Below are 14,412 nucleotides of genomic sequence, written 5' to 3'. Positions count from 1 at the left end.
AAGTTTAGGAATGGCTATGCAGAATGAAAATAAAACTGAACTGGCTACAAAGTAAACAAAAACAGAATGCTGGACGACAGCAAAGACTTAAAGCATGTGGAGCAGACAGCGTCCACAAAGTACACCCGAACATGAAATGTCAATCAACAATGTCCCTACAAAAGAGGATAGCAACAACTTAAATATTCTGGATTGCTAAAACAAAGCAGGCGTATGGAATTGCGCTCAGGGAAGAAATGAAACTGCTACAGGAGAAAAACAACAAAATAGGAAAAGCCAACAAAATAGGAGCGCAAGACAATAACTAAAACACCGGACACAGGAAAAGAGCAAAAAACTCTAAATAAATCAGGGTGTGATGTGATAGGTGGTGACAGTACACCTACTTTGAGACAAGAGCTATAGTGATGCATGCTTGGTTATGCTTTAAAGTCATAGCCAACACTTGCAAGAACAACTTTTTACCGTCATTGTCGGCTGCTGTTTCATTTTTAATGTTTTCTGTTGGGGGTGTGCCTCCGGATTTTTTTCCAATGAAAAAAATGTGCCTTGGCTCAAAAAAGATTGAAAAACACTGATATAGAGAACTTTGCAGTCGGGCCCTAAAAACATCAGAATGATTCTGTCATGTACACATTTGACTGGCATTTTTGCAGTTAGTCTTTTATAACTGCAGCCTGCTCCTTTAATTTAGATGATTGATTGCTGTTTTTGCTCTTGCTCCTTAAAAACAGCAGACCGCTTCTGTCATATAGAGGATATTTGACTGCCAATTTTGCAGAAGCTTCCTAAAAACTGCAGAAAATCTCCTGTCATATAGAGGATTTTTGACTTGCATTTTGCAGTAGGCCCTTAAAAACAGCAATTTAGAGGACATTTGACTTTCGTAAAAAACAATTTTGGATTACTTTATGTATAAATTCATAAGTCATTTGTTGAGGTAAACGTGTAGTTTGGCACAGCCTTACATTGACATTTTACATGCAAAATAAGGGATTTCATCTTTCGTAAAATGTGATTTCCAGAACAATTTAGTTAAGTAGCGCTACTTTAGACTACCAGAACTTTTCATGGCAGAACAATCCCCGTATTGCCCGATGGTGCTTGATGTGAGAGCGTCCAGTAGTTGAACGACTGCCCGCAGGATGAGCACATTATCACTCATGTTTGCTGGTGAAGGTTCCAGAACGCCTGAGGTCTGCTCTGAGATGGTAATGTTGCTCTTAAATCACAGCACCGTCTGACAGCCGGGCGCACAGTAGCTGCAGCAGCAAATGTGCTGACAAAAGTTGCTGTTTGGATAGTAAACAGTAGGGGTGTAAAGTTATCTATAATAATATCACAGGCAACACCTGAAGTTGGCTTCAGATTCACCAGGCTCTGTTCTTGCGAGGTCTAGACTGGGTGTCGGCAATCTGCAGCTCTCGAGCGCCATGACACCCTAGTGGCTTCCTGGAGCTTAAAAAAAAAAAAAAGTACAAATCCCGTTTCCATACAAGTTTGGAAATGGTGTTAGATGTAAATATAAACTGAATACAATGATTTGCAAATCCTTTAACCCATACTCAATTGAATGCACTACAAAGACAACATATTTGATGTTCAAACTCATAAACTGTATTTTTTTTTTTTGCAAATCTTTAACTTAGAATTTCATGGCAGCAACACGTGCCAAAGTAGTTGGGAAAGGGCATGTTCACCACTGTGTTACATCACCTTTTCTTTTAACAACACTCAAACGTTTGGGAACTGAGGAAACTAATTGTTAAAGTGGAATTCTTTCCCATTCTTGTTTTATGTAGAGCTTCAGTCCTTCAACAGTCCGGGGTCTCCGCTGTCGTATTTGACGCTTCATAAGGCGCCACACATTTTTGATGGGAGACAGGTCTGGACTGCAGGCGGGCCAGGAAAGTACCCGCACTCTTTTTTTACAAAGCCACGCTGTTGTAGCACTTGTTGAATGTGACTTGCCATTGTCTTGCTGAAATAAGCAGGGGCGTCCATGAAAAAGACAGCGCTTAGATGGCAGCATATGTTGTTCCAAAACCTGTATGTACCTTCCAGCATTAATGGTGCCTTCACAGATGTGTAAGTTACCCATGCCTTGGGCACTAATGCACCCCCATACCATCACAGATGCTGGCTTTTCAACAATCTGGATGGTTCACTTCCCTTTTGGTCCGGATGACACGATGTCGAATATTTCCAAAAACAATTTGAAATGTGGACTCGTCAGACCACAGAACACTTTTCCACTTTGCGTCAGTCCATCTTAGATGATCTCGGGCCCAGAGAAGCCGGCTGCGTTTCTGGATGTTGTTGATAAATGGCTTTTGCTTTGCAAAGTAGAGCCTTAATTTGCACATACAGATGTAGCAAAGAACTGTATTTAGTGACAGTGGTTTTCTGAAGTGTTCCTGAGCCCATGTGGTGTTATCCTTTAGAGATTGATGTCGGTTTTTGATACAGTGCTGTCTGAGGGATCGAAGGTCACGGTCATTCAATGTTGGTTTCCGGCCATGCCGCTTACGTGGAGTGATTTCTCCAGCTTCTCTGAATCTTTTAATGATATTATGGAGCGTAGATGTTGAAATCCCTAAATGTCTTGCAATGTCACTTTGAGAAAGGTTGTTCTTAAACTGTTTGACTATTTGCTCACACAGTTGTGGACAAAGGGGTGTACCTCGCCCCATCCTTTCTTGTGAAAGACTGAGCATTTTTTTGGGAAGCTGTTTTTATATCCAGTCATGGCACCCACCTGTTCCCAATTAGCCTGCACACCTGTGGGATGTTCCAAATAAGTGTTTGATGAGCATTCCTCAACTTTAGCAGTATTTATTGCCACCTTTCCCAACTTCTTTTTCACGTGTTGCTGGCATCAAATTTTAAAGTGAATGATTATTTGAAAAAAAAAAAAGTTTATCAGTTTGAACATCAAATATGTTGTCTTTGTAGCATATTTAACTGAATATGGGTTGAAAAGGATTTGCAAATCATTGTATTCTGTTTATATTTACATCTAACACAATTTCCCAACTCATATGGAAACGGGGTTTGAATAAGAAAAATAAGCTGCCGATACAGTCGTGGTCAAAAGTTTACATACACCTGTAAAGAACATAATGTCATGGCTGTCTTGAGTTTCTAATAATTTCTACAACTCTTATTTTTTTGTGATTGACTGATTGGAGCACATATTTGTTGGTTAACACAATTTCCCAACTCATATGGAAACAGGGTTTGTAGAAATCATTTAGTCGTGTAAGTTCTTGCTATTACTGTTTATTGTTACCGTATTGAACTCAAATAAACTACACGTCCACATGCTGACTGACTGTCTCCCCACAGGCAGCGGTACCTGAGCAGGCCCTCGCCGCATCCTGGGGGCGTAATTGTGAGTCGCCAGAGGACAAGGCCCTGCAGCGCACCTCTCCTGCCAGAAGGCAGCAGGTGGGTCAGCGTCCACACGAATCGTGCTTTTAGCCACTTAGAACGACACGTGTGCGAGTCCACCTGTCCCCCAAATTAGCGCTGGTGCGTCAGATCAAAGTTACAGGAGACGCGATACGAAGGCAATGGTCCGTTGACAGTCATGTGATTTATTAGTAGACCCAACCTTTTGTCCCGGACACCCCCCTCCTTCTGTGAGCGGGCCCGGCGTGTGCTGCTGCTTTCACGCATGCCTTGGGCCCAGGCACCGGCTGATTTAACGCTCCAGCAGTACGTTATGAACACTGAGCTTTTGATCTTCTCACTGTTCGCTCTCTTAAGTTTGGCAGGAGATGTTTCTAGATGGCCTGACTCGCGCAGGCACTCGGTGTGATTTATACCACTGTCCTCATTAAAGCTTCAGCGGGAAAGGGAGGGGTCCCCCTTGCTGTTCTGATTGTTTATACATGTAATGCAGTTAGTTGGCACCAAATACTAAGATGGTATTGATGTTGTCCATTCTGCTCTCCTGTTGTTTGTTTGCCTAAGGAAACATTATAGATCACATTCAAAATAAGTGCAAGCAAATGTCAATGTATACTTTAAACATCGTGATAGCATTAAAAGTACATGTGGTTCTCAAAATGTATTCACCGAGTACCACTTACTTGGCTCTCCAAGTACCACCATAATGACCAACATTAAAATACAGTTGCGTAGTAGGCCTAACTATTGTTTGTAGTTTATTTGAAATAGGAACAGATACAGAAACATAGACATCTGAAACAGTTATCCAATGTATGCACCATAGTGTTTGTAGCCAAAGCTAATTTACAACACATGTCCCCAACAACAACAAAAACAACACCGATCCAACATCATTAAAATACGAAAATAAAAATGAGTCGATAATAATAATAATAGTAATAATACAGACAAAGTGCCAACTAGATAAAAGCCAATAATAATATTAATAGACAAAATACTGACTAGATTAAAAAAAATAATAACAATTTGTAGAAACTAAACATGGGAACACGATTGTTGCTCAACTAGCCACAATTTGGTTTGTTTTTTGAAAGTGACAAGTGCAGGTATACTTTTCAAAGTGTCAGGTAGAACAGTGGTTCTCAACCTTTTTTCAGTGATGTAGCCCTGTGAACATTTTTTTAATTCAAGTACCCCCTAATCAGAGCAAAGCATTTTTGGTTGAAAAAAAAAAGAGATAAAGAAGTAAAATACAGCACTATGTCATCAGTTTCTGATTTATTAAATTGTATAACTGTGCAAAATATTGCTCATTTGTAGTGGTCTTTCTTGAACTATTTGGAAACAAAGATATAAAAATAACAAAAAACCTTGTTGGAAAATAAACAAGTGATTCAATTATAAATAAAGATTTCTCCACATAGAAGTAATCATCAACTTAAAGTGTCCTCTTTGGGGATTGTAATAGAGATCCATCTGGATTCATCAACTTACTTATAAACATTCCTTCACAATAAAAAAAGAAATCTTTAACATCAATATTTATGGAACATGTCCACAAAAAAAATCTAGCTGTCGACACTGAATATTGCATTGTTGTATTTCTTTTCACAGTTTATGAAATTACATTCATATTTTGTTGAAGTAGTATTCAATAAATATATTTATAAAGGATTTTTGAATTGTTGCTATTTTTAGAATATTTTTTTTAAATCTCACGTACCCCTTGGCATACCTTCAAGTACCTCCAGGGGTACGCGTACCCCCATTTGAGGACCACTCAGGTAGAGAGTTCCATAGTTGTGGTCCTTTTATTGAAAAGGCAGTCTGGACAAAAGATGTTATAAATGGTAAATGAGTTATACTTGTATAGCGCTTTTCTACCTTCAAGGTACTCAAAGCACTTTGACACTATTTCCACATTCACACACTGGTGGTGGAAGCTGCCAACACCCATCAGGAGTAAGGGTGAAATGTCTTGCTCAAGGACACAACGGACGTGACGAGGTTGGTAGAAGGTGGGGCTTGAACCAGGAACCCTCAGGTTGCTGGCACAGCCACTCTCCCAACCGCGCCACACCGTCCCCTCACCTGGCCCGCACACGGAAAGGATTGACAGATTGATTTTCTATGGAATGGAACGCAACAGTTGCCTTTTGACGTTGCTCGGGTGGTAGATGTAGCACCACTTTGCAGTCTTGTAATTGCCTTGCAGAGCACTTGGGGAGCAGAGTTAGCCAAGCATTTATGTAACAAAATAAAATTGGCAAAACTTAAAATATTGTATTTGTTTTAAATTTGACAATGAAGATATCGTATACTCTTCTTGTCTAGGACTTTCAAGGCACGGTTTGATTGATTGATGACTGGTGTGCCTGGGAACATGTATCCATCCATCCATTTTCTACCGCTTATTCCCTTTCGGGGTCGCGGGGGGCGCTGGCGCCTATCTCAGCTACAATCGGGCGGAAGGCGGGGTACACCCTGGACAAGTCGCCACCTCATCGCAGGGCCAACACAGATAGACAGACAACATTCACACTCACATTCACACACTAGGGCCAATTTAGTGTTGCCAATCAACCTATCCCCAGGTGCATGTCTTTGGAGGTGGGAGGAAGCCGGAGTACCCGGAGGGAACCCACGCATTCACGGGGAGAACATGCAAACTCCACACAGAAAGATCCCGAGCCTGGATTTGAACCCAGGACTGCAGGAACTTTGTATTGTGAGGCAGACGCACTAACCCCTCTGCCACCGTGAAGCCCTGGGAACATGTAGTTCTATTCAAATAAAACAAGACAGATTCAACAATTATATTTATTATTATTTTGGCAACATTACACACAGTTTGAACAGTAACACTGTGTTTGAATATTTAATTAAGTGATTCTTCTGTATTTAAAACCATGTGGGTCATGTTCACAATGCTCCGGAAGACAAGCGAGCATACATATAATACAAATATCCTTCAAGTTTTATAATCACTAGACAAAATGATTAATGATTTATAGGCAATTGATTAAGCCCCTGCTGAGATGTTTTGCTTGGGGGAAGCAATGATTTGTCCAAGCAATCTTGCTCAAATTCTACACCTGTGCTTGTTCGTTCCCTAAAGCTGTGTACTGTAAAACATTTCATAGCAAATTTGACTTAAAACTCTAAAATGACCATGGATGTTTTATAGAGTGCATTTTGCTGTGTGAGAAACTTCAATTTAATTAACGCTAACCAACTCAATGGAATGGAATAAAATACAGTAGTAAAGTTATCCTGGGTTTATCAAAACACTCCTGTAGAACTGAGGACCATTGAGGATCTTTTTTTAAAACAGCAGAACATTTCTGTCATGTAGCTCAGTGGTCCCCAACCACCGGTCCGAGGAACGGTACCGGTCCATGACACATTTACTACCGGGCCGCAGAGAAACATTAAATAACCGTATTTTTCGGATTGTAAGTCGCAGTTTTTTTCGTATTTTGGCCGGAGGTGCGACTTATACTCTTGAGCGACTTATGTGTGAAATTATTAACACGTTACCGTAAAACATTAAATAAAATTATGTATCTCATTCACGTAAGCAATCGTCACACATACACGTCAACCAATAAAAATTTGGCGGGGGCGGGTCATAGTAGAAGTGCATTGTGGAGAAAAAAAAGATCATACCTGCTACTACTTCCGTACCTCTGAAAATTGATCATTTCAACATTGGCGGTAACTTATAAAAACTGAGAAGGGCTGAACAAAAATGGCACCGAAACGGAGATCATACACTGCAGGTTACAAGCTGGAATTAGTGAAATATGCAGCAGAAAACGGCAATCAAGCGACAAAAAGAAAGTTTGGAGTAAGCGAGAAACTTGTAAGGGACTCGCAAATGGGTGCTTGAACAACATGCTGCTGGGAGAGGCTTGTCATCCGTACAGTTGCGTCTCCCCGCCCAGGTAGTTGCCAAGGTGATGAATATGACTGACTTTGCAAGATGACCTTCTTAGTGTTACGGCTTTATGAAAGGCAATGGCCTCCCTATCAGAGCAAGGACAACTATGTCCCACAAACTGCCAGCTGACTTCCAATCCAAGGTAGACAGTTTCTGCGAGTTAGTTACCACTGCACACATCAGTTAATCAACTGATTGGGTAATATGTCCAAATTCGGTACTTACCCTTTTTCCTTTACCTCCTTTAAAACATTTTTTGCATTTTGCAAAGGACTTCATCTAGCGTTTGCATAGGCCTTTTTTGGTTGTATTTGGGATTCCCCTTTTGGTCATTCTGCTTTACTCCCCCTTCCCTATGTACTTGAACAGGCCGGGCCAATTGATGTGTCTCATCAGGGGTATGCTAATTAGTTGCATGCAGTCATTAAGGATGAGTTAAAGCACACATGGTTGGCACTCATGTAGGCGCACCAGGTCACTGGAGTCAGCTGTAGCCGTCGCACACACACACACACACACACACACACACACACATTCCCACACATACACGTCTCCAGAGTTTGTTTGAGAATCCTAACCAAAGAGTAACCCATATGTGGTTTTGCAGCTTTTAACGGCCATCGGAGCTCAAATTAATGATCCGCCGTCTCATTTAAGACTCTTCCTCTTTGCACTTCACTCCCACTTCAGCTCAAGGACTGCGGTGCATTAAGGCGCCCTGCATTTTTTAGCCGCCATCTGGTCAGGCCTCCTGGGCACCACAGGGCGCCTCCTATCCTCCCATATTCATATTCCGCCGGCATATTGTTCCCTTTTTTTTTCTGCGGCATGGCAACACCACTTGTTTATTCTTGTTTTATAGAGAAGGAGCTGGCGAGCAAACTGCAAGCCCTCCCCTCCCCGCTAATCGGTTGTCCTATCAAGTGTAACCTGGAGGCCCCTCGTAGAGCAATTAGAGCGACCTCCCTGCCCACCTTTTGTAATGAAGCCCAGCACATTCTGGAATCTATAGCCCCTTTAGTCTCCCCTAATGGGACATCATTATTGTCAAAGAAACAATGTAAATGGAAATGAACATACTCATTAGCCAGTCGCAGAGAGAAACCTTTTGCTCACGCACACACAAGCTCAACTTCCTCCCTTCAGCTTTATGCAGCCGACTAGCCCAGCTTGCGTCTATTCCTCCGGCAACCTGTTTGTTTACGCGAGCATCTGTGTGTACCAAAGTCGACAATGCGTACTTTGTTGTTTTTGTTGTTTTTTTTGTCAAGGTGAAGAGGGAGCGGGATGTTTCATTCATTCGTTCATCCGTGCACCTTCTTTTGGCATTCACTCAGCATGTACAGATGTTAATTGCTGCACGAGAACGTGCCCATGTGATAATCTTCGCTGCTCCTCTTTGCGTACCTTTCCCAGGGTGCACCTGTGCAGCGATCCAGGTCTCTGTCCCCCGCCAGCAGTGCCGAGTTTGATCGCGGGAGGAGACAAGGTGCACAACAAGGGATGGAAGACCTCGAGGAGTTGCTCCAATTGAAGGTAAGAAGATAATGCATGAAAACACTACATTTCCTCGTTGCCTACTTTGTGTGCGGTGGAAGTGCAACATTTAAACACCCAAGAGGTTGCTCGATTTGTAAGCCAACTAAAGTTTAAAGCACCTCACAAGTTGCACATAAACTTACAATCATTGTTCACAAGACTTATGGAAATCCCACCAGAGTTCTGCACACTATTTATTAGGGGTGTAACGGTACACAAACATTTTGGTTCGGTACGTACCTCGGTTTAGAGGTCATGGTTCGGTTCATTTTCGTTACAGTAAGAAAACAAAAAAATATAAATTTTTTGGTTATTTATTTACCAAGTTTTTAAACAATGGCTTTATCCTTTTAACCAATGGGAACACTATAATAATTCTGCCCACGTTAATCCACATTAAACTGCCTCAAATTGTTGCTCAGATTAAATAAAATGACAAAACCTTTTTCTACATATAAAAAGTGCAACATTTAACAGTTTTAAGTCAACTCATCATGCTTAATTTATCACAGCATTTGGGAAGCCTGTAGTTGATTTTTATTATGTAAATGTTATTTTTATCAACATGTGATAGCAGGGACCCTGCCATTTAAAGCTTTTCGTCCATAAAACACACACACACACACACACACACACACACACACACACACACACTGAAAAATGAGCTAACGTTACGCTAAAAGCTAATTAACCTTGACTCTCAGGCCAGAACTGTGAGCGAGCTGAGCTGCAGTTGAAGTTTCTAGAAGGTCAACGTGCTAAAAGTGATGATAGTAGTAGTTGACTGGGAGGTGTTTATTATCATTTGGGGAGAGTATGCTGCCTTATGCTTACCTGCTAAACACCTATCTGCTCGACGCTGAAGCATTGACTAATCGCGCTCTGAATATGCGCTGCTATTTGGCTGTTACTGCTATATATGTAACCAATCAGATGGTTGTGTGGGTGGGACAATGCTGGGTGCTGAGACGGAGGCAGAAGAAGCAAAGCAGCTTGTTAAGACTTTAGCTTAGAAACTCGTTCGGTACACCTCCGTACCGAACCGAAACCCCCGTACCGAAACGGTTCAATACAAATACACATACCGTTACACCCTTACTATTTATTGTGAGACTTAAGCTCAGCAAGTATCTACAGTGAATTCAAAAGTTTTCACAGCGCCTCACTTTTTGATATGTTACAGCCTTATTCTAAACTCTAATACATTCATTTTTATCTTTAACATTCTACAGAGCCCACAATGACAGTGTGGAATTGTTTGTTTTTATTTTAGCAAATCTATTCACATACAGTACAGGCCAAAAGTTTGGACACACCTTCTTCTCTTTCAATGCGTTTTCTTTATTTTCATGACTATTTACATTGTAGATTGTCACTGAAGGCATCACTACTATGAATGAACACGTGGAATTATGTACTTCACCAAAAAAGGTGAAATAACTGAAAACACGTTTTATATTCCAATTTCTTCAAAATAGACACCCTTTGCTCTGATTACTGCTTTGCGCACACTTTGCATTCTCCAAATGAGCTTCAAGCACACATGTGAAATGAAAACCATTTCAGGTGACTACCCCTTGAAGCTCATGGAGAGAATACCAAGAGTGTTAGCGCGACACAGGAAATAAAAACAAACTAAAGGAACATAAGACGTGATGTGACAGATTGTCACAGTATTCCCCCCCAGCGACGGATTTTCATGTCCCAACAACAAAAATCAGTGTTGAGTTTTAATACATTAAAAATTAGAGATGTCCGATAATGGCTTTTTTGCCTATATTCGATATTGTCCAACTCTTAATTACCGATTCCGATATCAACCGATACCGATATATACAGTCATGCAATTAACACATTATTATGCCTCATTTTGTTGTGAAGCCCCGCTGGATGCGTTCAACAATATAACAAGGTTTTACAAAATAAATCAACTCATCTTATGGAAAAAAATGCCAACAGAGCACTGCCATATTTATTATTGAAGTCATAAAGTGCATTTTTTTTTAACATGCCTCAAAACAGCAGCTTGGAATTTGGGACATGCTCTCCCTGATAGAGCATGAGGAGGTTATTGTAGCGTCTCAGAAGAGTTAGTGCTGCAAGGGGGTTCTGGCTATTTGTTCTGTTGTGTTTATGTTGTGTTACGGTGTGGACTTTCTCCCAAAATGTGTTTTTCATTCTTGTTTGGTGTGAGTTCACAGTGTGGCGCATATTTGCAACAGTGTTAAAGTTGTTTATACGGCCACCCTCAGTGTGACCTGTATGGCTGTTGACCAAGTATGCATGGCATTCACTTGTGTGTGTGTGAAAAGCCGTAGATATTATGTGATTGGGCCGTCATGCAAACGCAGTGCCTTTAAGCTTTATTGGTGCTCTGTACTTCTACCTACGTCCGTGTACCACTCCGTATAGCGGCGTATTAAAAAAAAGTCATACATTTTACTTTTTGAAACCGATACCAATAATTTCCGATATCACATTTTAAAGCATATATAGGCTGATAATATCGACAGTCCGGTAATATCGGACATCTGTATTAAAAATCAAGGTTTAAAGTCACGTGTGGCTGGAGGGCGGAGTTGGGTTGGGTCGCCAAGCCTTGTGTCCCCGCAGCCAGCTACGAAGAGTCAGGTGACTGCGACGTTATTATTATTATTATTTTTTAAAGCACCTTTTCACATTGTGTGTACAAAAAAATTTGGAAAAAAATTAATGTGTTCAGTTTTAGGATTAGGCTGTAACATAACAAAAGTGTGGAAAAGTGCAGGGCTGTGAATACTTTCCGGATGCACTGTAAGGCAAGGGCTTAAACACATGTTCCCTTGGCCATTAATTCAAAGCAAGTGTAGTAACTTGTTCATTGCCTGCATTAAAAAAAACATATAGAAAGTATAATTGTGCCAAATCAGACTACGAATTTAGATACAGTCAAAACTTGATTTACGAATCTAAATGGTTCTTGAACACGGTTTGTCAATAGAAAAGCTTAAAATGGACAAAAAGTAGCACAGTGGCTAATTGCAGTACCGCTCTGTTGACTTAATGAGCACCGGATATCGATCAGCCCGCACAAAATGGATGTCACGTCAAGTCAAGATTTCTTTATACAGCACAGTAAAACAACTTCCGTTAACCAAAATGCTGCACAGGGCACATAAGACGATAAAACAGTGAGTAATAGAATAGACAGTAATAATATAACAGCAAAAAAAAAACAGGCACACAATGGGTGGATGCAACGTTCGTTCACACGGACAAGGTTAGTAAACAAATTCATATTTTTATTCGGTCTGCGGTTTGTAAAACAAAAAGTTTGTAAAATGAAGAGCTAGTTGAGAATCACTACAGCTGGGGTGTCAAACTCTTACAGAGAGGGCCAACATTTAAAAGTGAACAAAGCCGTGGGCCAAGGTTGAACAAATTAACCTTTTAATAGGGACCCAAACAAGTTTTGCATTGAATATATAAATAAAAATTATAATCTGCAAATAACGTGCTGTTGTCTAGTCTATGTGCCGTATAAAGATTGGCAAGGTAACCATGTAGTACTCCATACCAGTAGATGGCAGCAGGTAGTTAATTGCTTTGTAGAAGTCGGAACGCGTCAAGGATGGTTTGTTGTGATCTCAATATGCAGAGCAAAGCGGGAGACAGTGTGCAGGTAAAAAGGTATGTAATGTAACTGGCTACACAGTAAACAAAACAGAATGCTGGATGACAGCAAAGACTTACAGCGTGGTCCACAAAGTACATCCGTACATGACATGACAATCAGCAATGTCTCCAATACAAAGCAGGTCAGGCAATAGCACTAAAAGGAAGGCGTGAAGACTGTGTGTAGGTAAAAAGGTATGTAACGCATCAACCAAAAGTGAAAGGAAAAGGCACTGAAACATAGGGATGGCTAAGCAAAACGAAAGTAAAACTGACCTGGCTACAAAGTAAACAAAAACAGAATGCTGGACAACAGCAAAGACTTAAAGCGTGGTTCACAAAGTACATCCGTACATGACATGACAATCAACAATGTCTCTACAAAGAAGGATAGCAACAACTTAAATAGCCTTGTTTGCCAATTCAAAGCAGGTCAGGCAATAGCACTAAATGGAAGGCGTGAAGCTGCTACAGGAAAACACCAACAAAACAGATGGGCCACCAAAATAACAGCGCAAGACAGGACGTAAAGCACTACACACAGGAAAACGACAAAAAACTCAAAATAAGGCACGACAACCTGGTGGAGTTTAATTTTTTTTACCTTTTCTGCCGGTGGCGTGCCTCCGTATTTTTTTAATGAAAAAAATGTGCCTTGGCTCAAAAAAGGTTGAAAAGCACTGATCCAGACCACAAAAAAGTGTTTTACATATTAAAAGAAAATCATTACATTACCCCTTTTAGTATAAAGGGATTCGCCTCCCAGGTAAAGACATGCAAATTATTGTTTTACATAACATTGACTTGTTTTTGCACTTGTAAAGAACAGGTGAATGTTGGCCAAAATAGCAAAACGTTGAGTAGAGTTAATGTAGAATATATTTAATCATGCATTTCGTGTCTCCTATAAATACTGTTGTGGCTGTTGTCAGTAAGTGACTCTGACATGTTTTGAAAGTAGTTTATAGTGGCATAATAGAGTCCAGCTAGTGGCCGGAGGGTCTCACACACAGAGTGCGGTACTCTACCGCATGATTACTGCTATCGACTGCTGCAAGGTGGGAAGGTCTGCAAGCTCTGTAACTGTCACCGTCTCCAGAAGGGCTCAATTGCTAAAACTGCAGCAGTCGCCGTCTCCTTTGTGACCTTATCCAGCAAAAGTGCTGTTGTGGAGCCGCGTACTCTCGTGTGTATGTGCGTAGGCAGTGAGCAGCGGGAGGGAGGTGACGCTTTGCTCCCTTTAACAAATCCCTTTTAATGCTCTGTTGTGGGTACTTCTGCTTTAAGTTGAAATGTAACTTTACAAGCCAGCTTTTCATTTGCCGTCTATCACAATTCATTATTTTGTGTGGCTTTATATTCGACTACATAAATTAAATTACTATTCATTCCTTCAAAAGGAAGGATTGCAAAGTAATTACAAATACAAAGTGGAACTGCTCAAGTTGAATTGAAATCGTACAGTTCAGAATTTAGCGTTCCTTCAGCAAGGGTCCACTTTTGCTTTTTATTTGGATTTTGTTATTCCAAAAGATGTTGCCTCGAGGTTAGGTATTGTATTGCAAACTAGAAATAGATTTTTCTGTGTTTAACGTATTTTTACACGTTAAAGGCAAGTAAAACGTTACTTTCCCTGTACAGTTAATACATGTTTTTATGATGATGTGTTGACTCTAAAAGGAGCCATATGTAGTAATGTGGCCAGAAATGCTAGTGCAATCATGGGCAAATGTATGTAGTCCCTCCCACAATATATATATATACATACATACATACATACATACACACACACACACCTTATTTTCCGGATTATACTACTTAATATCCTTTCTTTCCCCCCTCAAAACTCGACTGAGTGC

General features: G+C 40.7%; 1 protein-coding gene across 1 annotated transcript in view; it reads left to right on the top strand.

Annotated features, from left to right (window-relative positions):
- cntln (centlein, centrosomal protein) overlaps positions 1–14,412 on the top strand; it is a 429,542-nt gene that overhangs the window by 64,692 nt on the left and 350,438 nt on the right. Inside the window, 2 exon segments of the mRNA XM_061880275.1 lie at positions 3,349–3,450; positions 8,777–8,896. Of these exon segments, the coding sequence (XP_061736259.1) occupies positions 3,349–3,450; positions 8,777–8,896 (222 nt within the window).

This window comes from Nerophis ophidion, linkage group LG20 (assembly GCF_033978795.1).
Source record: "Nerophis ophidion isolate RoL-2023_Sa linkage group LG20, RoL_Noph_v1.0, whole genome shotgun sequence".
Classification (NCBI taxonomy): Eukaryota; Metazoa; Chordata; class Actinopteri; order Syngnathiformes; family Syngnathidae; genus Nerophis; species Nerophis ophidion.
The sequence above is the reverse complement of the archived record's forward strand: the minus strand, read 5'-3'. Positions and strand labels throughout refer to the sequence as shown.